The 26,231-nt window shown below is 34.3% G+C and overlaps 1 protein-coding gene across 1 annotated transcript in view; it reads right to left on the bottom strand.

Moving 5' to 3' along the window:
- Positions 1–25,128, bottom strand: part of LOC140046948 (uncharacterized) — a 34,317-nt gene extending 9,189 nt beyond the window's left edge. Inside the window, exons 1-27 of the mRNA XM_072091721.1 lie at positions 25,009–25,128; positions 16,330–16,542; positions 15,784–16,055; positions 15,035–15,489; positions 14,370–14,463; positions 13,684–13,825; positions 13,061–13,259; positions 12,585–12,820; positions 11,998–12,213; positions 11,765–11,887; positions 11,241–11,574; positions 9,520–10,643; positions 9,068–9,208; positions 8,553–8,769; positions 7,199–7,467; positions 6,707–6,910; positions 5,918–6,304; positions 5,162–5,389; positions 4,645–4,758; positions 3,966–4,076; positions 3,559–3,666; positions 3,047–3,234; positions 2,547–2,894; positions 1,672–1,992; positions 1,279–1,438; positions 917–1,061; positions 223–446 (exon numbers count right to left, since the gene is read on the bottom strand). Of these exons, the coding sequence (XP_071947822.1) occupies positions 223–446; positions 917–1,061; positions 1,279–1,438; positions 1,672–1,992; positions 2,547–2,894; positions 3,047–3,234; positions 3,559–3,666; positions 3,966–4,076; positions 4,645–4,758; positions 5,162–5,389; positions 5,918–6,304; positions 6,707–6,910; positions 7,199–7,467; positions 8,553–8,769; positions 9,068–9,208; positions 9,520–10,643; positions 11,241–11,574; positions 11,765–11,887; positions 11,998–12,213; positions 12,585–12,820; positions 13,061–13,259; positions 13,684–13,825; positions 14,370–14,463; positions 15,035–15,489; positions 15,784–16,055; positions 16,330–16,423 (6,454 nt within the window). The 5' untranslated portion in view covers positions 16,424–16,542; positions 25,009–25,128. The remainder of the gene's footprint in view (positions 1–222; positions 447–916; positions 1,062–1,278; positions 1,439–1,671; positions 1,993–2,546; positions 2,895–3,046; positions 3,235–3,558; positions 3,667–3,965; positions 4,077–4,644; positions 4,759–5,161; positions 5,390–5,917; positions 6,305–6,706; positions 6,911–7,198; positions 7,468–8,552; positions 8,770–9,067; positions 9,209–9,519; positions 10,644–11,240; positions 11,575–11,764; positions 11,888–11,997; positions 12,214–12,584; positions 12,821–13,060; positions 13,260–13,683; positions 13,826–14,369; positions 14,464–15,034; positions 15,490–15,783; positions 16,056–16,329; positions 16,543–25,008) is intronic.
- Positions 25,129–26,231: the final 1,103 nt, after the last annotated feature.

Here is a 26,231-nt window from a genome sequence, read left to right as displayed (position 1 = left end):
CATGACACTCAAATAAATACATTGAAGTTCATGTTTCGAATTAAAAAATTGGTCTAAATAATCCTAGTAAAATGGAGTGTTACCATGACTCAAACAGTGCAGGCATCAGGAGGCACAGACACTCATGGTGGAAAGTTAGTACAAATCCTACTTCACGGTTAGCACAATTCCCAAATATTTAGGACAGATTGGTTTGAGAAGTTAAATTAGTGAGAGAGTTACCTTCTTCACAATTGCTACCAGTGTAATGTGAGTGACATTGACAAGTAAAACCGTCCCAGCTAGCCTCACATACACCATCATTCTGACAAGGGTTAGGCACGCACATAGCCTCTCTAGGGCACCCTGGTACTGCTATGGGTGGATCAGTAATGGTGAAGCGAGCGGCGTTTAGCAGTGATGTTTCTTGATAGTTGATGTAGAGATCTCTAATGCAGCCAGTGAAGCTGATGAAAAATGAATGGTAATGAAACAAAAAATGAATGAGATGATCACAATGACAATTTGATGAATCATGTTTTATACCTGAAGATTCAATATGAGTATTTATTTCATTAAATAGTCAATTGGAGGTCATAATGATTTTGGTATAAAAATTCTTTTATTACACATATTGATGTAATTTTCTCAATGTTTACATTTTTGGTTAAATGGAGTACTGAGAATTAGTACCACTAGTAATATTATTTGATGTCTATGATGATTTAATGCAAAACCAAGCAGGAATAAATGAATTTGTATGAATGTAATAAATGAAAAAATGTGAATAACCAAATAAAATGTGAATATATGTTAAGTTTTTCTTTTGTATATTTACATTTTTTGTTTAACTTTAATACGATTGATATAACATCAAGTTAACACAAAAGGTATTATGACTTAATTATCAATGACAAATGTGATTAACTCGACTTACCTGGTGTAAATATCCAAACTGTTCCTGACTGGGCCCAACGAGGCATCTGGATGAAGGCTACCAAAGAAGATGGGCATGTTGATGGTGATGAGTGGGGCCGATATGATCTGATTGTTGTAGCGAGCATTTGTATAAAGATTGGTAACTAAAAAGGGAGAAAAAACCAGTAAAATTTAAAAGGGGAGTTCTTTGTGGGCGAGCCACATGGATGGCGCAATGGATCAGTAAAATCATGTAAAAAGGCATAAGTTTGTGATATATTGTTTAGTTGTGTTATTGGGCAATTTATATCTTATTGACATGTTTTCCAAGTGACATTGGTCCCACCATAAACATTTGCAAACAGTTAAAAATACACTAACCTGTAATTTCCAAAACAAAAACTTGTAATGCTAGCTGCACAGTGTACCAATCACCATTGGTCAAGTCTTGACCCAATGTAACAGAGCTGACACCACCCAGCTCAAGTAACTGTACTTTAAGGGTTCCCTCCTCTGTCAGGAAGACTGTAACACCCGATAACTGAAAAATAAGAACATTCGCAGCCTTCAAAAAACATTCCTAAAAAAGTATTTAATAATATTTGTATACTCATACAGTACTTTAGTATTTCAAAAATTAGAAAGCAAAATTACAACATTTATTTGTCTTTTTTTACCAGAAAACAATATAAACAATTGATTATAATAAGAATATTTCATCTAAATGTAAGTGATGGGCAATTTTCAGATCTAAAACAATACATAAGCACATACTGTGTATAGAAGTAATCCTGGATTTTGATTGGCTGCTGAGAACAAGAATGTGACTTCCGCAACTGCTTCGGTGCCGGGAAAATACAGAAATGAATTTGAACTGAAGCTTGCTGTAGTTTGAATCTCACACGTTTCACCTTTGAACCCAACAGCGCACTCACACATGTAACCAAGCCATGTGTTGACGCACTGACCATCGTTATTACAGGGGGAAGTGACACAAGTGTCTGACAATGAGCAACCAGTAGAGGGGGTACTTGATGAAGATGATGGTGGAGTGTTGGAGCTAAGACTGATGGGTAAATTATCAATGCTCAATTCCTAAGGAGAGAAAATGGTTTATTTATAATTATTATTTAATAATAAAAGTCTGTGAGTAAATTTGTAATCACATTTATATTTTATTAATTTATACATTAATTAATTATGTTATAGTATATATAGTCATTTCTTCATTATGTAACAATATATTATTATCCTGTTAGATAGTCTGTTTGAGTAGAGTATATAATTGTTACCCAATAAATAATCTTTGGTTTACATGAACAAGAAACAAATGTATTAAGCGTATAAATGAATTATCTGAGTTAGAGTTACATCGGATGTACCCGAAACGTACTGGCATTCTACCTGAGATAAATTAGAGTTATATCACAGGTTCGACACATAAGTATATGAGAGTTTTTTTAACAGAGTTCGCACAAGAGTATGTCAGGTATCAAATTTATGTGAAAAAAAATGAGATGTGCCCATATATGGACATGATGATGTCATATCACTACCAAATTTGGGCACATCACTACCATATTTGGGCACATCACAACTAGTTTGATAGTGTAGTCGGAGATTTAAAGTACTGTATGAATTTTTGTTACCTGAAAGCATCCTCTGAAATTATCAGTAGAATAAAGCTTTGATCTAATGTATGGCGTTAAAGTGGGACCAACACCACCGATATACAACGGGCCATTCAGCTCTAGGACGCCTTGATTTAGTGATGGTATAACTGAAGCAGTACACTGTCCAGATGGGCAGCCTCCGTTGTCAATCGTCACCACCGCTTGAAGGTTTGATATGTAGAGTCCAATGGTGTGCGGCCTAGCGTTATTAAGCTGCCCTCCGAGCACTACTGATGCTGTCTCGTGTCCATCGTCGTAGGTTAGATGAAGCTGACCGTTGAATAACTCCAAAGCAAGGTGATCAATACGGTCTTCAGGCTGGGACTAAAACAAAGAAATGTTATATCAATGCAAAATCTTGAATTGGAACAAAGGCAACAACAATTTACCAAATGCGCTAATCTTTTTCACATTTCTTCTCTTGATTCAATGTTCACAAATTGAATACAATGCACAAATATACAATTTATACTTACTCCCTGAGTATACATAAGGACTCCATTGGCTTCAGCTGTCACAATCTCAAAATTGATGGAGATCTGATCTACAGCCCTCTTTCGTCTTCTACTCACTGAATTGTATGTTGGTAAAGGGTCAAGGGTTATGTAGTTGTTACCATCCAGACTGATGGTTTGTATTGTTTCACAGTTTGTGCCAACAACACCTGAGAAAAATAAGATGACAATTATTATCAGAGGACATGTGTAAATTGTGTTTAGCACTCTAATTTTCTTTATGCAGTGCTGTAACAACATCATTATCAACAAGTGTATATCATATGGTACAAAACCAGATTCCTCGATTACAAGGAACTACCAAAACTAGGTTGTGAATTTGTAGATTTTTGGTTGTTTTATAAATTTCTCTTACTTATTCTTAATAATTCGCTGCAAGAACATACTGACTAACACTTTGGAATGCACAGAGCAGAATTTCAGGTATGTATATGAAATAAAGTTTAAACTGAAAAACTCTGGAACACACTTACCATCTGGACATTGACACTGATACATGTTGACAGCAGGCTCTAAGCAGATCGCTCCATTATTGCATGGGGATGACGAACACTCATTGATATCATCGGTGCAGTTATAACCTGGATCATTACAAAAATAGGGATACTTATTATTTCAAGGTAAAAAAACCATTTTAATAAAGTAATTATACAATAAGCAGTATAGTGTGTACAGACTGTGTTGTAGATCCCATCATCAAAGTTGTCTCTCAGCAAATTAAATTTAAACTAATAGGATCAGCACAATTAAATTTAAACAATAATTTCAAAGGGCATACTCTATTTTCATAGAATGACCAACAGCTAAATATCTAGTTTGAAAACTAATGTGCTATTTATCTGACAAATCAGCTTGTGAATGTGAATCACTGGGTGTTTACCTTGATAACCAAGAAAGCATTGACATGTATAGTAACCAACAAAGTCGGTACAAACTCCAAATAGACACGGATTGGTGGCGCAGTCATCTATATCAAATTGACACTCAGGACCTGAAAAGATTTGTTAATAATTTGTAAACATATATTTTTTTAATTCATTTAATTAATTTTATATTTTTTCTTAATTCTTAAACCTTATTTTATAGGTTTTGACTTGTCTCAGATGTACTAGGTTCTTAAAAGTGCACATGATGTGTACAATGTTGTTCTACCATCAGAACCATGGAGCGAGTGAGACTCGAATACTCACAGATGTTATGGCTAGTTACGGTTTGACCATCTTAACCGCTTGGCCACTTGTTTTATTTCAATGATTGACTTTAGTAACCAATGACCTTTATATTTTATTTTATATTTATTATATTGTTATTTTTTATATCATCTTTATTATAGTTTAATCACATGATAACGACAAGTGATGCTGAAGGCAGTGTTGTTGATACTTAATGTAATGTACATAAATGTAGTAACATAGACACACATTTTATATCATTTCCACAAGGCAATAGCATACTATAGCACAGACTCTGTGAATTTAGCCTTTAATCAATATTTATATCAACAAAATTAAGATGCTGATAATGATAAGATGATGATGTCGATGACATTAATACATTACCTGTGTAGCCTATCCTGCATTGACACATGTAGCCATAAACCTCATCAACACAGGTGCCTCCATTTTCACAAGGACTTGATAAACACTCATCAATCTCAATGGTACAGAACTGGCCTGGAATATTAATATTAAGGTTATGTTAAAGAACTTGGTACACTATTCGCAAAGAGTAAGGGATCGTCTGATGGTGTGCTGATCTGGTAGGCGCTGCACTGCTGGCTGCCGTGGGTCCTAATCCGAATTTCCTCAGTTTGAGGACAAATACTAAATACCAAAAGAATAAGGCATTTGGAAAGTATGTTTTTTGTTAAATTAATTACTAATCATAATACAAGATATAAGAAACTTTATTTGTCTTTTAGATGTATACACCATTAGCGGCTATTAGAATACTGTTGTGCTGCCTTGTGTATATATAAGGAAATACAATGTGGTTGTTGCATATATAGCTGAAAGTATTTGGTTCTTTTGAGTACATACTGTAATACCAATTGTTCAAATAAGAAATACATAATACCTTCCCAGCCTGGAGTGCACAAACATGTAAACGAATTTAGAAGATCAATACAGGTGGCGCCATTGGCACAGAAGTTAGGCGTACAATCATCAACGTCTTCTTCACACTGTGTGCCATTGAAACCAAAAGGACATGCACAGAAATAGCCGTTAAGTTGATCTGCACAAGTGGCTCCATTAATACATGGGTTTGATGTGCACTCATCTATATTATCCAAACATGTTTCACCTTAATATAAAAGAAAAAGTAACATAAATTGAACTTTGGTTAGAATAACGGAATTGTACTAGAAAAGTGGATTAGAAAAACAGACAAATGAATGCTATTTGGTGGTAAATGTACGACATGAATGAACTCTTAAGGAAGATGAAAGGTGCGCTGTTCAAACATGTGCACAATTCAGCCTAGGTTAGGTGGTAAGACAAGGGTGATTTCTACATTTAAATTTACAAACAGTACAAAAAATGATACCAAGATATAACTACATCTTTTGTAGTTATTTGATAGTAAAGTCAACTCTCTGACAAACGGAGACTCTTCCAAAACAATACTTTTTTAGGTCCACTAAAGCACCTACTTTTTATTTATGAAAATGTTAATTAACAAGTTTATGTTGTTTTTGGTATTGATGAATCAAAGAGGACATTTTATAAGTACAACTACAATATATACTTTTAGGAAAATGAACACAACATTTATGTAAGTTAGTGTATAATATTAATTGAAAAAAATGTATTTAATTAATTTCAGTCTTACCTTCAAACCCAGGGATACACTGACATACATAGCCTGCAACAACATCATTACAGGTTGCTCCATTTCTACAAGGAGATGATCCGCATTCATCAACATTCTCCTCACAAAATTGTCCTGTGAATCCGTCGGAGCAGACGCAGACCGGATCCAGACCTAGCTGTTCAACGCACTCTCCGCCGTTGAGGCAGACTGGTGGTAGAACATCACACTCGAGTACATCAACTTCGCAATGCTGACCTGTCCAATGCACGTCGCACGCACACTCGTACGTGCCATAGTAGTTTACGCATTGTCCCCCATTGGAACAGGGTCCAATGCTCAGGCATTCATCTATGTCAAGCTCACAGTTTATTCCAGTCCATCCACTAGGACACTGGCATTGATATCCTACAATATATACATAAAGTTCTGTCTACAATATCAAACTAGTTTGACAAAAAAAGTGTGATTTGCTCATATTTGCTAGTAATATGACATCATTGTGTATATATGGGCACATCACATAAAGTTTGATAGTGTAGATAGAGGTTTAGGAATAAATTTTTGTGAATATTATTGAAGGAAAGGACAGTGTAGCAAGGTGGGAACAAACCCTAATAGTCACACCTTATTCACTCTGATGCCTTGTTAACTTGAGACACCACACTCCTGTGGTTGGTCTAGAAAAGTCAATCAGGATGTGAAAGTCAGATTTTAAAGTCCGGAAAATGGCCATCAAAACACTCATATTCCATTATAAGAAGGTGGTACAGCTAAAAAAATAGTAAACAAAATTATACATTTTCTCACCTGTATCTGTATCTTGACAAGCGCCACCATTTATGCAAGGGTTAGAGAGACACCCATACCTGTCCACTTCACAGACGTCACCAATGAACTCACTCGTACATGTGCATTCAAAGCCTTGTTGGCCATCGGTCAGCTCCATACATGTACCTCCATTTTGACAAGGGTTTGAGCGGCACTCGTAAATGTCACCTTCACACTGAGCACCTTTAAAAAAACAATTTATAATTACTATATATATATATATATGGTTTGTACATACATTTTATAAATCAAAAGGTCTGATATATCAATGGTAGATATTCTTTATAATTTTAGCGTTGTGGCTGATACAAATTCATCAACAACAACCAAAACACAAAATGCTAGATGTTGTGGGTGTGCTTTTAGAAAAATCTGTTTGGCACAAGCTCAATCATATCAATTTCACAATCACCCATATAGCCCAATGGACAAAGCTGCAGAGCTCATTATAACAATATTAAATATAGCTACCTATGAATCCTTCAGCACATAGGCATGTAAAATCCAAATTGAACTCTGTTGATGGAAACGGAGCACAGGTACCACGATGAAAACAAGGATTTGGATCACAGATATCAATATCAACTTCACAGTTAGTTCCGCTGTAACCGCGGGAACAGATGCAGTCATAACGTGAATTACCATCAAGGCAAGTTGCTCCGTTGAGGCATGGATTGCTATAGCAACTGTCAATGTACACCTCACATCTGGAGCCTGTAAGACCAGGAGGACATTCACACCTAGATAAGAATTGATAGAAAAAATTGAAATTATAAGCAACACAACCTGGAAATGTTTATGTTTAATCAAGTTTTAATATATCAAATTTAATAAATCAAGTATAGTAGAATCCTTTTTTAGGAGAAATTTTTATAATAAAACAAACGATGTTTTAACACTTAAACTAATTCCTATTCAGGGGACACACTTGTTAAGGGCACATTTTATTGGTCTCAAAGGTGCCCCTAAGTACATAACCGAGGTTCCTTACTGTGATCTATTTCTCACCGTAAATGTGGTTTAGCTCACATCTTAGTTTTATTTAAACATAAATTATCATTATTATTACATTTCTACCCAGGGTAGCCCAAAAAAGTTCAAACTGTTTTCATTGGGGCACTGCATACAACATTATACATTGCTACAAACTCAGCAGAGACTTAGTTATTAGAGAGGTTTCGCAATCTTACGAATACGATAACGAAAACAGATACGTCACGCACACGTATTCGTTTTCGTAAGCCATAAAAAAATCTGTTTCGCATGGCAACAAAATATTGAGGCGCGTCCAAAATATGACTGCGGTAAATTTGAGCGAAGCGAAGGTACGTGTTGCTTGGTGCTTGGCTGTCTAGGCCTAGCATAACATCAAAGCGAGTGAGGACTTTAAAAACTGCTATTTATCTAAATTGACCTGGCATTTTAGTAAATTACTTTCAATAAATCTATAATTATATTATAATCATGAATCATTCCTAATTCAAATGCAAAATGTGCAAAATAGATCAAAAACTATACTCGTTTTGTAGTTACGAATATGACTGGTGATATTCGTCAACACGAATACACTTTACGAATATGAAATGGGGATCAGCTCAAAAGTTTCACAAATGTATGATGTATCCGTTTTCGTTATCGTATTCGTAAGGTTGCGAAACCTCCCTATTAATAAATACATCAAACAATTTGATTGAAAACGCTTACAGAAGTCTTGGTTCTCAATAGGAAAATTGTTCTAACTCTATTTTTTTGCAAAAGCAGGGACCTTAAGTTTCATAACAGTAGACTGTCACTGTTCATTAAATCCAATTCCTTGTTTACTTACATTGCATTGTTTATGAGATCAATGCACACTTGATATGACTGGCAAGGTGTGAAAACCTCACATTCATTGATATCAATCTCACAGTTATCACCCTCATAGCCCTGCAGACACTGACACTGGTACATATCAAGCTGAGGCTCAATGCAAATTGCTCCATTTAAGCATGGGCTACTGGAGCACTCGTTTATGTCAAATTCACAGTTGGATCCATCAAAACCTAAAATGAAACCAAAACAAAAATGTGGTTCATGTATGTTAAAAATGTTCTGTTATTGAACAGAACAGACAGTAAAGATTATCAACAAACCAAGGGTTGCACCTTATACAATAAGTAAAAGGAAACACTGATTTTGCATTTCAATTCTTCTTTTACAGATTCATTGATATAATTAAATAATAATAATAATTCTAAGGTTATAGATATGTTGCAAATTACATAAATATATACCAAAATACAGTGTTGATGTTGTGGAAAAATATATGTGGGAAAGTTAGTTGTATCAGCTGAAACTTACCAGGTAGACAGGTACAGTTATATTCATTAATAAAATCTATACAGGTTCCTCCATTACTACATGGGGAGGATCCACATTCATTGGCTTGTAGCTCACATACATCACCATAGAAGCCTGGGATACAATAACATGTGTGCCCACCTGCAAAATAAAATGAGGCAATCCAAATGATTTTAGCTTATTGTGGTCAAATTAGGCCTTATTTCAGGCATTTATTGTTAGATTTCTATTTCTATTAAATTTTTTAAAACTGAATTTCAGAATTGATAACATTTTAATAAATAGTTTTTATTTGTGTTTTTTTTTAGTTTAGTTTATCATGTTTTTTTATTTTTCAATTTGTTCTGTTCTGTATGGTTTCTTGGACCACACCGCATATTGTGAGTGCCACCGATGCAAAGGTGTATGGTCAACAAATAAAATGAAGTTGAGAATAAAGTGGAATACTATACCTGTTGGATGCTCGACACAGACAGAATTCTGGCCACATGGGTTAAAGTTGCAATTACGCAAGATAGCCTCGCAACGGTCACCTACGAACTCTTCACCACATTCACAACGATAGCCGTTTTCAAGATCAATGCACGTTCCATCAAAAAAGCATGGGCTACTTTCACATTCGTTAACATCTTCATCGCAAGTCTTCCCAAAAAAACCAGGATTACAAATGCAAGAGAAGTCACCGTATGTATTATTACACCAGGATGTTCGTTGAGGATTACATGGAAACGCGGTAAGACATTCATTCACATCAAGATCGCAAATTGGGCCTTGAAAATTAGACGGGCACTGACATAAAAAGCCATTAACACGGTTGTAACAGACACCACCATTCTCGCAAGGGTCAGAGAGGCACTCGTCTAGGTCCTGCTCACAGAAAGCACCCTCCCATCCTGGTGGGCACTGACATGAGTAGGAGTTGAATCCATCTATGCATGTTGCACCATTTTGACATATGTTACCAACACATTCATCAATATCGATATCGCATCTGAAACCTTCAAAACCAGCTGGACAATTGCAAAAGAAACTATTGACACGGTCAATGCATGTTCCAGAATTCTGACACGGATTTGAGTCGCATTCATTGACCTCTTCTCCGCATCGTGCACCGGTCCAGCCAGATGAGCATGCACATTGGTAACCATTCACAATATCCAGACACGTACCGGAATTCAAACACGGAGATGAAGCACATTCGTTAATATCAATTTCGCAAATGATCCCTTGAAAACCAGATGCACACGAACATGTGTAACCATTGATGACATCATTGCAACCTCCTCCATTCAAACAAGGTAAGCTAATGCATTCGTCGACATCGATCTCGCAGAAGGTCCCGACAAAACCAGACAAACATGAGCAGGTGAAGTAACCAATGTCATCATTGCAGGTTGCAGAGTTTCGACATGGGGATGATTCGCATTCGTTGACTTCGGTCTCGCATAGTAGTCCCTTCCAAGCAGGTGGGCACTGACAGAGGTAACCGTTGATACGATCACTACAAGTTCCACCGTTCAAACACGGGAATGACGCACATTCATCTATGTTAACGTCACACAAACGCCCCTCATACCTACAAATAATTCAATAAATCAGTATGTATTATTAAAAAATCTATTGTATAACACAAATACTGTAATTGAAATATTGATTGTTAAACAGATTCTTATCATGTCCCTTGAAAGTATACCAAGTTCCAAGTTTAAGTTCTAAGTTCAATAACATTTATTCAATAACGGTAATAAAATAATAATAACAGGTAAAAAAATCAGAATCGCAAACAAAATGAAAAAAGAACAAAAATAAATAAAAAACCATTATTAAGATCACTTTACCATAATGGTGACAAAATAAATGTTGTAAAAATTATAGGATCATAAAAGATAAATGGATGTAGTGCTGAAATTGTTTTAAGTTTAGTTTTGAGAAACAAGCAGAGTGTGTGTTGGTACAGTGATAAAATATACAATGGTGAGAATAACACTTTTGTTCAATTTGAAGCATTGGAATGCTAGACAATGGAAACTAAAAATGCTTCTTAGAAATGGTTGAAATTAATAAATAATAGAATCTATAAGTGTTTGCATGTTGTTGGTCATTGCAAGTTTTTGCTTGCTAAATTAAATCAGTCTCTCTGCCCTGAAGATATTTCAGAGGAACTCTTACTTACCCTTCAGAGCACTGGCATGTAAATGAATTAACCAAATCAACACACAGCGCCCCATTTTGACAAGGCACCGATAAACACTCATTGATGTCCTGTTCGCAGTTATTGCCAGTCCAGCCTGGAGCACATATACACGAGTAGAAGTTAATACCATGTGTGCATAAACCACCATTCAGACAAGGCACGGATGCGCACTCATTCACGTCTTGATTGCAGATGGCGCCCTCCCAGCCGGGCATACACTGGCAAAAGTATGCATTGACTTGATCTATGCAGATTGCCCCATTACGACATGGGTTGCTCTGACATTCGTCGATGTTAGCTGCACAAGTTGTGCCTAGTTTTAAAAAAATGCAAACAAGTTACATTATTACTTACGTCATATAGACACTGTCATGATTAATAATAATAATAACTGGTACTTCATTATTAGACCATATTGAGGGGAAAACATACATTCTTATATTTGAAAAATATGTACACAACTGACAAATGTCAAACACCCCAAGAAACAAAATGGTACAAACCAGTCCATCCAGGTGCACATGAGCATGTATAGCCATTAACAAAGTCTGTGCAGGTCGCAGCATTTAAACACGGGAAAGACGCACATTCATCGATATCAATCTCGCAATCAGAGCCAGTAAAACCTATTAAAAAAAATGTTGTTTAGTTGAACAGTTTTATTTGATTTGTGATTTCATAGATATCTCATGAAAATTATGAATTCTAAAATATGAATTATCATTATCATTCTTACCTGGACGACATTGGCAGATATATCCAGCAATTTGGTCGACACAGAATGCGTTATTCTTGCATGGTCCACTCTGACATTCATCTATTTCAATTGCACATAACGTTCCTGTGTATCCTGGTGCACATGTGCAGTTGAAGCCATTCAATCCGTCGTTACATTGTCCATTGTTCAAGCACTGGTTTGGGATGCAGAAGTTTGGAATTGAACAATTTTTACCTATAGAAATAAAAGTTAAAAATAATAAAAGTTGAAGCATTGATAAACAGTTAATAGTTAGCTTAAATTGATTATTTTAAAACCAGAAACTTTCGCGAATCGGTTACATCAGCCATTTTCGTGAAATAAAACTTTTGCGAATTTGAAAAATAAAGTACAAACAAGTAAATATTGAACAAGATCACATATGCGCGACTTTTGTGGTATAAAGACGCTAATGCATGAGCTATTGTATTAGGTCTACTGAAAGTTCTGAAAATCATTGGCGAATTTCCCAAGTTTAATGCGCACATTTCTGGTTTTACAGTATTAGAACATTGCATGGGTAATTTGCTTAAATGTGGCTACTTTATATACATAACTTCACTTACCCTTATTGAATTCAATTGTACATTGGCATGTATAATCTTGAATACCGTCCAGACATGTTGCGCCATTAAGACATGGGTTAGGGGCACAATCATTGATATTTCTGCACTGTAGAGGGCTTGCAAAGAGGACTTCAAAGCCAGGGGCACAGTAGCATTCAAAGTTACAAGCTTGTGAGGGCGCTGGACATTCTGGTTCACAGACACGAGTTGGGAAACAGCCGCCATGAGATACATCTCTGTAAATAAAACACAAGATTGTTTGGCATAGTGTCATTAACATTTTAAGAGTGAAACAAGCTAAGTAATACTATCGTGGCGAAACGGCTATGAGCTAAACCCAGGGGTCCCAGTGGTCAATGCAACTGCCTAGATTTGGAGGGCCCCTTGGGAGTGTTAACGTTACGCCACTGAATACTATGCTATTGTTGTGATGAAATACTGTATGTGAGAAAAAAACTAAATTAAAAAAAAATTACCTTTCATCCTTCACCTGCTCGTCAAAGTCAATGAGCTCAGGCGGTTCTGTGGAAATACTGTACGTGATAAAACGCAATCCTTCAAAGCATCCACGTAAAGATACCAAAGCACTAGTAGGAAACGGTGCTGGAATCACGCCGGTGTCTCGCACACCACCAACCATTAGTTCTCCTGCATTCAGTGTTTGTGCGGCCCCAGCTAAAAGACACGGGCAAAAAAATAAGATAAAATTTAGAAAATAAAATTTAGGCTAAAACAGAATAAATTTAGAGTTTTTATGTTTAGTCAAACATTTGGAATGTTACTGTATTCAAATCAAAAAGCGTACTATGAGTTATTATTACACACTTCTGATATAGGACACATCCATCCATAAACATTGGATATCAAAATGACCAGGAATTTTACTGTGAAACCTGCCCTGAGGTATCTTTCGTATTGTATATAATCATTAAATCTGTCTATTCATAAAATATTTCTTTCATAAGTGTTCTTTATTCCTTTCTTTATTCAAAGATTACAGAGCATTATAGTACAATTATAAATGTTCAACTTATTATTTTAAAAAAAATCAGGTTTTTTTAGATTGTAATTTAGATAATTATATCATTAATATACTTACTGTATTGTACTCGAGCAAGTTCAACACCCATGTCATTCTCCATCTTGGCAACACCGCCCTCACGTGATATTCGTATTGAATAGTAAGCGCCATCATTGTACGTGAGGAATGATGGGTTGGAAAATGCTCCTTCACCTTCACCCTAAAACAAGACAAGATTATGAAAATGAATTCAAAAACAAAGTAATGAATAAAAATATTGAAAAATAACAACAATCAACATAGGATTGTATGTAAAACTAATTTGCACATTTACAATTCTATATTTATTCTCTTTAAATAATATTTATTCAAACGATATGTTAATTATACCCCTTTTACACCGCTGAGCGTATAACAAACCCGTGGCGTGTCCGGATAAATTTTCTTTTCACACCTGATTCATAACACGGGAATGACACGGGTTGCGTGTATTTACACTGAAAAAATACCAACCCGTGTAAATGTTCTAGATCAATCGAAATATCGCCCTCTCACGCATGAAGACACCATAGTAACGGTCTGCTCATTATACCTCCCACAATTTTATTTTATGGCAATACACACAAAAACACCGACCTACATTTCCGCATTTTTGCGTCCCGGGTACGACTCGGGTTATACAATTCCGGATCAACTCCGCATTTTTACTGGCGGTGTAAAAGGGGTATAACTAGCTATAATTCAGTATAGTATCAATAGCTTACTTTAGTGTTAAGTCCAAGAATCAACCTGCCACTGTCCATATAGACAGTGAGATATGCCGGCCCACCAAAGTATAGGAGCATTCCATTTGATGCTCTGTAAAGAAAAATATAAAGTTTAAGATCTGTACCAGAACTAAAAACAGTTTTGAGAGTGCGTAAAGATATCGGACTAGCATATAAGAGGCATTGGATTAGGTTGAATTACAGTACGCAAGATACTTTACTCTCATTGCATCCTTTAGATGGAGGGTAAAGCCGAGGTACACTATTAAAGAGAAGATTACACATGGGACTGTCGACTGGAGTGCTGATTTTGGTCCTGTACTCTTGAAGGTCATCCAGTATAGTAAAGAATTCTTTTTTTTTAATAGTTTAAAATCACTCATGATGAGAAGTGTGGGCTGGTTCTAACATTAACAAACAGTAAAATCACCTTTTAAAAGTAAAACCCTAGGGCTGCAAATTATCAGGATTTTTTTAAAATATTTTTTTTATAAACTGCATAAAATTTGGCCCTAAAACTCTGATTTGACAAAAAAAAGTGTGATAGCGCCGAAATATGGTAGTAATATGCTTAAATATTGTGGACAATTTTTTGTCACACAAAGTTTGACAATGTTGACGGAGCTTTAAAAATACAGAATGTCTGATTTTCAGTTGATTACCTTGTTCTGAATTTAAGTACAATAATAGTTCTTGTTCCTGGAGGTAATGGGTGGTTAACAGCGAGATAACCGGTACTTGATTCCACAGTGATAACAGTTGGAGGAGCACAGAAATTATTTGGACAACCATCTCTAACACCATACTGTTCACTAGACAAATCTAGATTTATCGTTGTTTGATCAGTCCTAATATATTGCACACATGTAACTAAATATCCGTTTAAACGTTCAGTATTCACACGGAGGTCGTTAACATTTTCGTAGCCTCCTATGTAAAGATCTCCAGCAAGTAATGTCATATCAAGTCCCCCTTGCGAGAAGGGTGTTAAAAAGTCTACAGTCACTGGCTGACTATTAATTGTGGCAAAAGTACTGCCTACAAATGGTGTTCCCAGGTTGTATATTATTACACTGTATGTTGTGTTCGGTTGTAGATTACCCTCACCAATGTATAGCTATGGAATAAAAAGAAAAATCAAGTTACAAATTTATTCAGTCCTAAATTTAATCTATAATACTGTATCTATAGCTGAAATAAAAAGCAAAGTAAACTACAGATTTATTCAGTCCTATTTTCAATCTTTACTGTATCTGTAGCCGAAAAAAAAAAGCAAAGCAAACTAAAGATTTATTCAGTTTTAAATTCAATCTATAATATCTATTGAATAATAAAACAAATTAAAACTAATAATTAGTTGTTAACAAATTATTTGTTAACAATTTAAACAAGATCATAAAAGTTTACTTACTTCTATTAAAGAACTTGACACTCGCCATTCTAAATAAATTCTCTGGGAGTTGACTCCAAGAGCAAAGAAGTAGTTCTGCTCCGTACCACTATTTCCGCCATTTTGGTACAACAACATCCCGTAATCATTGCAGTAACGAAAACGAATCTCAAGAACATTCCCGGCTCCTCGTAAATAATTATTATTCGTGTCGCTGACTGCATTGTATTTGATGTAACCGTCAATATCTATGAATTTTTCTTGATTAGTTTGGGCTGCTGTGTTTTGCACAACTGCAAGATAAATAATCAAAATTAAATTATAAAACCTGAAATTTGTAATAAATATGGAAGCAAATAAAAGGTACAGCAATCAAACATGTTTTGCAAAAGAATGATAATAATATAAAACATAATTCAGCATTTCTAACATTTCTATAACTATACAACCAGGGCGATGTAGAAGACAGATTTAACATCCCCCGTAGGCAAACAGTATGCAATATGTGCAGAAATTGACGGGTTAAGTCAAGAGTAAGGTCCAGTTAGCCCAAAAATCTTCACTTACCTGTACAAAATACACAAAGTCCTAGTAATATGTAAAAACATTTTAGTCTTGATTTTCTAGATTGGAATAGCAGTCTACTTGAGTTGGATAACATTGTTGGTAAGAGACAGTACAGCACAGCTATACAACAAAACTATAAATGAAAACAAATTACGGCAGACAGGCTCCTTTCACATTGCTAACCCGTGTGACATCAAGCAATTTATGGCCAATCTGAAAATAAAACAAAAAAAGAAGACATGGTATTAGTATTAATATGTTTCAGTGGCGTAACACAAAGGGAAAAGGCCTAGGTTTAGCACTTCTAAAGGGCCCTCCAACGATGGGTAGTTTAGCCAAGTGAGCGCTCATAGTCATTACACCACTGGTTTCTATAATTTTATTATAAATTTTTTTAGTGTATAATCCAAGCATTAAATTGTTTTTGTGACCCTCATAAACATAAAAGTGAATATTATGTTACTACCTTTATTTATCAATATTTATTATTATTCAAAATACATAAATATTTTTTTCAGAATATTGTACTGTAACTCGGTGAGCTTTCTAGTGTTTTATTTTAAAATTTAGTTAATTTTAAAATTTGTTAAAATTCATTCCTTGACTATTTCAACATTTAGTACAAAATTAAAAGTTCTTAAACATACAGTAGATGGGAAATCTGATAAAATGATTAATATGATAAGTATATCTACTGTACCAATTAGATTAGATCCTGAAGACTAATAAAACAATGACAAATCAAATACGTGCAAATACTGTATAACGGAATAAAATAAAACATTACCATTATTTAAAACTAGGGTTGATATGTAAACATACATAGAACTGAAGCCTAATTTTGATTTAATTGTTATGCAAATGAGCATTTATGACTGTAACGATAAAACATCAATACTTCACAGCTGGTATGAAGCAATGTAATTTGGTGCTGTGATATGCAACCGTATACTCATAAATTTAAACAATACTTGTATTTTCAAACAAGATGAATTTCTTCAATATTTTTTAATACAGTATGTTACTATACTGTTACTTAAACCATCTTTTTAAAGATATACTAACTGCAGATAGTTTGTCTTGTGTTGGGCCAGAAATTACAGAAACGAATTTAATAAATAATAGATGTAAAAAAACAACAATGAAACAAATTCAAGGGACATTCTGAGAGAAAAAAAAAAATTCAAAAAGAAGGTAAAAAAAATATAATAGAGCGGCATACTGTATGACATTACAAACTGAGAGCCAGTGAATAACAACTCTGTTCAAAAACGTTTTCGTCTCAAAATTGCTTAGCATACAGTAGTACTGTATTGAAAATTTTATTTTCTAAAATTCTACATAAAAATAGATTTAGATATTATTTTGGAAAAAGCTAGAAAATAGGGTGATCACTAAAATTGAGTCCAGCCCTCAGTAATATAATAATCAAATTCTGTACATAATTAAATTGTTGAATATGAATTTAGTATCAATAGGCCTACTGTACTTGAAACTACATTTTGACTGGACTGTTTTGGTGGTGGTTTACATAACATAAGTTTGTTCATGATAAAGTATTTCATTTATAATACATTTTATTATCTTTAATGTCAATATTATATTATTAATTCAGCTTTTGCTACAACTGAAATATATTTTAATAAACCTTGAATAAATATATGAATAATATTATAAATAAATTAATATAATAATTAATACATTAGGAAATATTTTTGATTGTTTGTGAGTTAAGTAATATTTCATTTTTATTATTATTTTCCTGATCCATTGACAAAATATCTATTGAATTGGTCATGCAGTACAATAACATTTTGTTGTATGCATTCACCACGCTTCTCCACCTTTCCAATTTGAGCCCAAGCAAATAGTGTATTGATTTGCCTATTGTTCTTTATTCTATGCTGGCTGCTACAATCTGCTATTTTAAAAGACTAGCCATGTGGTACTTGACTAACATCACAACAGGCATATTATATTAATAAAGCTTGAACAAAAAGCCAGAAAAATAACTCTTTAAAAAATGGTAAAACAATTTTGTTTATTTTTACGTTAAAGCCCAAATTCTAATTAAAACAATAACATTAATCTTGTGTAAAAAACAGTAAAAATAGGTACAAAATAAAATAACAAAGGTGCGTAGACTTAAGTAAGGGTGATATGCATATAAACAAGATAGATCTACTTATGATAAAACATAAAAAAACCTGTAACAATACATTAATTATGATTTTGTTTAAAGGCAAATTATTATAAACACGTCAGGCGCAGAATATTAAAGACCCCTTCCCTGCAATTTTGGACGTTTTTTGGAAAATAATACATATATATCACTTTAAAAACATTAAACCATGTCATTCCTTGTCTTAAATGTACGTTTTATGGTAAATTATGATAAAAAGTGAGAAACAATGCACTACCTAAGTAGCTCGCGGCGATCGACCTCTCGTGGACGGTCTTAGGCCTAGCCTAGCTAGGCTTAGTTTTGTAGGCCTAGCTGGTAAACATCGGTAACGTACGAACATCGTACGCTACCTATATACCTAGCCTGACGTTGTATAGTTGCTGCATTAATTGTCTTTCTATTTTTGCCAGACTCCGTTGATACAAATTGGGGAAAACCCGGTATTTTCGCTGAAAAGTTAGGAGTCTTCCATTTGTTTTGGCCTCACGATCGATCGAAAAGTGGGCGAATTACAGGTGAAAAACAAAAATATCAATCCGCGCGCAATGCATTTTGGGATTTATAGCGGGCCGCTATAATTATTAGAATCGACTTATTTTTCACATTTTTAACCGTTTAAAGACGAAAAAAGTTATCGCAATAGGATCATATAGTATTATTTTTACATTAAATATAGTTTGTGATCTTAAATTAGATCTAAAAAACGTAGGGAATGGGGCTTTAATTCTAAACCGCCCGGTGATATACTGAAATTTTATTAATTAATTTGAAACGATAAGATGAGGAAATCTGTGAGAATGAGAAAATGTCGCCCCAACCGAGACTCAAACCCGGAAGCTTCTCCTTGATATGCAGATGTCCTTATAATAAATAACTTGATTAACTTTAAATGTACTGTCAGTCATTGAAGATGACTCCTGATATAATTGAAAATTGTGTATGTTGTTGTCCTATCTGTGTTTTTGTTATTCATTACCATTGTAAATGATGGATATGTCTACTTTTGCTTTGGTTGTAATTGTATAAATAAAAAAATAATATAGTCATCAGACTTTATTTTTTTTTTATTTTATTTTATTTCATCATCACCCTACAGTGACCAAACGTCACCATTAACAGGGTTGAAAGTCGTAAAATATAACATATTATATACAAGCAAAAATCAATAGATAACAAGACAACATTTAAATATTACTGACATTAGACAAAACCTTGTGACGGAAACAAGCAAGGGAATCAAAAAAAATATCAACAGATCCATCAATTTTACATAGTGAGTGGTATAACTTAGGCAAACGATTAACAAAACCATTTTTAGTAATATTTACCCTCCCTCTTGATATAGAAAATAAAGCAGGATTACGCAATTGATATTGTGGAACAGAAATTGGAAAGTACACTTCAAAATTACCATGGAAAATTGAGTTCACAGCCTTAAAAAGAAAAATTAAATCAAATAACTTACGCCTACCCGCTAAATTAATAAGAACGTCTTTGCTAATAGAACCAAATTTACGCACATAAAATCGACAAAACTTGTTCTGAACACTTTGTAATCTAGAAGACTGGGCAAGAGAAATAGAGTTAAAAATAACACTGCAGAATTCAAGATTCGACCTAACTAAAGATTTGTATAAAATAACTAATGCCTTTTTATCGTTAATATGTCTGCAATGTCTCCAAAGAAAACCCAAAAGTCTGTTGCATTTAGAGACTATAAAATCAATATGTTTACAGAAGGTTAATGAACTATCTAAAAAAATACCAAGGTCTTTGTGAACAGAGACTCTTTCAAGTATAATATTCTTAATATAAAAGTCAAAATAGATGGGTTTTTTCTTAAGCTTAAGATTAGACTTCCTGGAAATTCAAACATTTTGGCAAGCTAAAGTTTGTTCGGTATTGGGATTGGTATCAAAGATTCAAACTATGACAAATTAATTAATTTTTAATTTTATCTAACTACAGTAACAATATAAATCAGGTGACATATTTAAAACATATAAATGATGAATATCATATAAAGCATATTTTGATTGTCATAAGATTAGAATTGGTACAGCATATTGAATAATAGAAACACTGGTCCAATGATGTGTCCGGTCTTTGTACTTTATGTGGGAATGGTAAAATTGAAGACATTAAACATTTTTTATTAAACTGTAAAGCATTTGATAATATTAGGATGAAAGAATTATCCAATCTACAAAATAATCTTGTACTCTGTAATGATTATGACACATGGAATCGTTACACAACAGCAAGTGCTGATGATAAATTACAGTATATTTTAGGTGGAGATTCTATTGCGATTTGTAAAGAATCTAAGACCTTTTTTGATTTGTTTTGTAAACAATACACAAGAGCTGCATGGGAGAAACGGTCAGAACTTAAATCTCCCAATATTATAGATTGTTTTTCTTTTGTATTGTTGCTTTTATATATTTGTATTTAGATTTGTAAATATTATACACCTGTGATAACAACTATAGGTCTTCAGTACCTGATGTTGAAACACAATGGTTTGTAAGATAAACTCTTTACTATATTTTATGTTTATTTTTATATACCTTTTAAAATTATCAACTCAAACCTATGATACTGTAGGACAATTTAATACAGTACCTATATTACCATGTTGGTAATGATTTTTCTGTTATATTTTTGCAAATAGTTTAAGAACCTGTATCCGTCATATAATGTATTGTTTTGATGTATTATGTTAAATTGGATGCACCACTTCTGTGTGTGCCACCGATGCAAAGGTGTCATTTCCTAATAAATTATTATTATTATTACTGTTGGTGTTGAGGTTCCAACCTAATGAGGACAGTGGATCTGGTTGATAACCAAAAATAAAATCTGTACCGTACATATTTGAAACTTATGCAAGCATTACTAAAGAAATATGTAGCAAAGTTTCATTTCTGTACTGGCATTCTTCAGTAAAAACTAACCTAGTTCAGTGGTCAGGTGGTTAAGGCACTGCAAACCATAGAAGCCATAACATGTGCTCAGGTTCAAGATTTTCTTTGACCATAGTTTTGAGAGTAAAACAATCTTCTTGTTGGAGGGCTTAAAACAGGATGTACACATACTGTAGTTATAATATCTTATACTGTATGAACGTTATGCACTTTACCTAGTTTCAATAACCTTGCAGTGATGGGATACTGTAAATGATTCAATATCTATAATTCCATTATTCATTTTATTTATTAAATTTATGTCAGTATAAAAAAAAACACCAAATTAAAAACCACACAATTAAAAAGTTTAAACCATCATTTCATTATTACTTTATTACATTCATTTAAATTACAGTCTGCCTCTAGCTGATGGAGGCCTAATTAGGACCAACTTAAAAATATCTGAAAAAAAATCTATAGGCCTACATAAAACTCAAAAAAATATACAAAAGATCTTGTTTACCTTTAATAAGATCTTTATCAAGGTGATTATTAATATTAGTAGGCCGGGCGCAATTTTAGTATGATTCAGGTAGAGGGACGATTCGGCCCTGAGACAATTTGGCACACTTATATTTATCGTTATTGATATGCATTTTATAAGCATAAATAAGGTTTTTCCCCCAAATTTTATTTTCAGAGAAACAGTGGGGTAGTAACTCCGGGATCCAGTCAAGTCGCCCCATCGCAAAGTCGCCCCATACAAAGTCGCCCAATACAAAGTCGCCCCATCGCAAAGTCGCCCCAAAACAAAGTCGCCCAGGCACAGTCGCCCCATTACAAAGTCGGCCCATTACAAAGTCGCCCCAGCGCAAAGTCGCCCCATCGCAAAGTCGCCCCATCGCAAAGTCGCCCCATCGCAAAGTCGCCCACGGTTTTATTTCGGTATGATTATGAAGCGCCGCCGTAGTAGTACGCTGTTTTAATCATATCGGTTGCGTTTGATATCGATTGCGTTGTTACTTTGGTCGCGCTAAATGTCGTATAGGCCTACATTACAATGTTTATCCTATTATATACATAATTTGTGTTTTAATTTTTATTTTACAGGTTTTAATGAAGTGCTTTTTAAAAATCATTAAAAAAATAGTCCCTTGTTTGAAAGTTCTAAAAAGATTATCCCTGATTTATAGTTTCGAAAATGTTAAATTAGTTACCAGAGCCACAATTACGAATCTTTCTTCAACCTACGCCTGGATACCAGCTCATTTTTTAGGATAATATAATAAATGTATAAATCATAAATGTGTAGGCCTTCGTATAGATTTGTAAGACAATGAGTTGTAAAACAGTGTTGTAAGACAATGAGTGTTATAGGCTACTTATTGATCATTTTGCATTTATTGACAAGTTATGTGTCTTACTTTTATAATGACTTTTCAAAATGAAGAAAAAAAAAAGGATTTCATCGCCGATATGATTGTTTTAGGCCTACATGCAGGTATTTTAGTAAAATTTAAAACGCTACATTTTGACCATAGAAAAACCATCGTACAGTATCGTGTGCGTGTTTTTTAAAAAGGGGAATCCCCGACGGTCAGCAGAAAGACGTAGCAGCTGTGAGGAAACAGATAACAGAAGGCGCAGCTCCGATTGGTTTCAGGGAATGTTTAAGATGGCGAGTCGACTTTTATTCAACAGCACAATGACCATTTTACTGAAGAAATTCATTTCAACCCTTTTGGTTTTAGAACATTCTAATTAACATGCCTAATAAATATCCTCATATCGGGTGTATATTTAATTTTAAATTAAACAAGACAGTGAAGAGGCACGGAATAATACGTACACAGACGTACGACGAATACACACACGCATGTCATCATTTACGACATATAGTGGTGATATGATGCAATTTTATAATTGATATAATGATGGGATTGCCTTTCCAGGCTTACAATCAATGTTCATTGTAATACTATGTATATAATACTAAACTGAATGTTTATAAATAAATTGTTTTACGTAATTTGTTGCATATAAAATAAAAGACACAGACGCAGCCTACGTTTCCTATAAAATATTTCACATTTAAATAATTATGTACTGTTAAATGACATTATGCTGGATAATACTATAATCTTAAACTATGTTTACAAATTGTCATTTTTTTAAGGCACACATCTTTCCCATCATACTGACCTGTAAAATAAAAACAAAAATCAATTATTAATATAGGCCTAAATAATAACAATAAATATTCATCGTAAAACTCTGGCGGGGTTTCCCCATCTTCAGATGGTGCGTTGTAGTGCGACAACGGCGGAGTAATTACGGGGCTTCCCTCTGCTGGTAAGCTAGCACGTTAGTGCGACCGCTGAGTCGGGGTTTCCACTCTGATGATGGGGGGTGGTGTGTGCCGATCGTGTGACCTGAGACTACATGGCGGGGCTTCCCCTTTTATGCCTACACACGTTCCGTGTTATTTTGTGTATCATTGCGACATTTTACGCACTTGTAAACTATTTTTTTAACGTTTTGGGCGACTTTGCGATAGGGCGACTTTGTGATGGGGCGACTTTGCGATGGGGCGACTTTGCGTTGGGGCGACTTTGCGATGGGGCGACTTTGCGATAGGGCGACTGTGTCGGGGCGACTTTGTTTTGGGGCGACTTTGCGATGGGGCGACTGTGTAAGGGGCGACTTTGTATGGGGCGACTTTGCGATGGGGCGACTTGACTAGCATCCGTAACTCCTAGGGATAAAAATGCAATAAAGCAAACATTCTGAAAAATAATAATTATTTAGCCACACGAACGATGTAAACAGGTTACAACCTCGCTGTTGCGAATGCATGAAATAAACAAAGATTTCGAAGTAATATTGAATATGAAATTATGTTTTTTTAGTAATTTATTTTATATTTAATATCAACATTGCCAATTTTAATAAAATACGGATAGTTAAACACCTTTAAAAACTTAAAAACGGCACGCGCTGACATATTAAAATTAATCAGAACATGTCATGTGCAGTGGAATTTTTTAGTGAGCTATCTGCTCACGTTTGGCGCACAATATTAAACACGATAGATATTTTCCTCAGCGGCACGCTTGGCCGATTCCTCATGAAATCCCCGGCGCACACTGGGAGCCAAGTGTTATTCGTGCCAGTTGGCTCAGCCGAAAGCTCTAGACTAGTGTGCGCCAGGCTTAAGTGAGACGTTTTGGCCCACATAAAGTGGGAGTGAGATTCACTCAGTCTCAGCAAATACACGGGACGGGACTATAACAAATTTCTTTCTACCTGTATGACATTGGTCTGTAATAAGCCTACCCTTACTAGGCCTATAGTATAGATAAGTAGTTGGCACAGGCTTACTAACACTGATAGATAAGGCCGGGGTGGGTGTACAGAGCAGAGTGTAGGCTAGCTACTAGGGCCTATTCTATAATAGGCCCTAGCCTAGGCCAACCCAGATTTTTCCTAGGCCTAGCCTAGCTAGCCAGGCAGGCGTAGGCTAGAGCTAAATATTCGTCACATTTATATGCAAGTATGGATTTAAACAAACTCAATGATACTCACCAAATGTAATCTTAATATAGTATATTTTAATATACTCATTTACATAATTATAGTCAATGAATAATACGTCTATAATCACAAGTTTAAAGACGTAAATAAACCCGTCGTGTTTACAACGGTTAAGTCATATCGGTTCAAATTGATTGGAAAGCGTCGTATATCCATGACAAAGAATAGGAAAATGAGTCACTCTTCAAAAAATAAAACCGATCGATTGATGAGATCCCTCTATAATTGGAGACGCCCTTGGTGGCGCTAGACTTAGTATTCTTTGCTTCTGAGAGAAGAATTAAAGGTAGTTTAAACTGGTATATAATTTTATTTTATTTAATATAATTATTACAGTACCTAATTGAATAAATATTTTTTTATATATTGAAAAAAAACCCCCAATGAATTAAACAATAAACACCTAAATACATTATACATACATATTTACTCTCAAATAGCGCGGTGTATTGTACACAGTATGGTTACAGTATACACAGTATCAACAATATATCAAAAGCACCATAATAAACTGTTAATAGATTGTGATTACAGTCAATAATCTAGACTTCCATAACTTGCTTTTCTATAAAACTGCGAAATGGCCTATTCAATTTAATTTTAGGTGAAAATAGACACTACAAATATCAGTTCAAACACTGTTGAAATATGTGGCAAGACTGTTAACGTAAACGCTGTTCAAAGTGATATATCAATCATTTTACAAAAAATATATACAAAGCTGAAAAAGAAGACAAGAGATTAAATGGCTTTACAAAAGTGAAGAAGGTAATATGGTAGAATTTGATGATGATATTACAGTTTTGTTGGAAAGAGCATACACAAAGAAAGAAGAACAAGTAGAATATACTGCAGATAATGATCATAAGTATGAAGTGAACTTCAAGAAGATGATAGAAACTGATTTAACATAATAATTATTCTATTTTTTAACAATTAAGTTTAAATATATGTTTGTATTTTTTTTTTCCTTTTGATAAATCATAAAATAGACATTGGTAGTACAGTATTTAGTTTCTCCTTTTAATGGTGAATATTGTTCAAAATTAGAAAATAATATTATTTCTACATGCCTATAGATAATTTTTTTAGAAGCTGCAGCCAGATTTTTCAGATGGTGCAATATAATTTATTTTAGCTTCCTTCATGTTATTTAATGAAAAGTCATATTAAAGGTGTTTATAAAAATGCTGTTGAATGTATGGAGTTAGTAC

This window comes from Antedon mediterranea, chromosome 4, assembly GCF_964355755.1.
Source record: "Antedon mediterranea chromosome 4, ecAntMedi1.1, whole genome shotgun sequence".
NCBI lineage: Eukaryota > Metazoa > Echinodermata > Crinoidea > Comatulida > Antedonidae > Antedon > Antedon mediterranea.
This window is presented reverse-complemented; position numbering and strand designations above follow the sequence as displayed.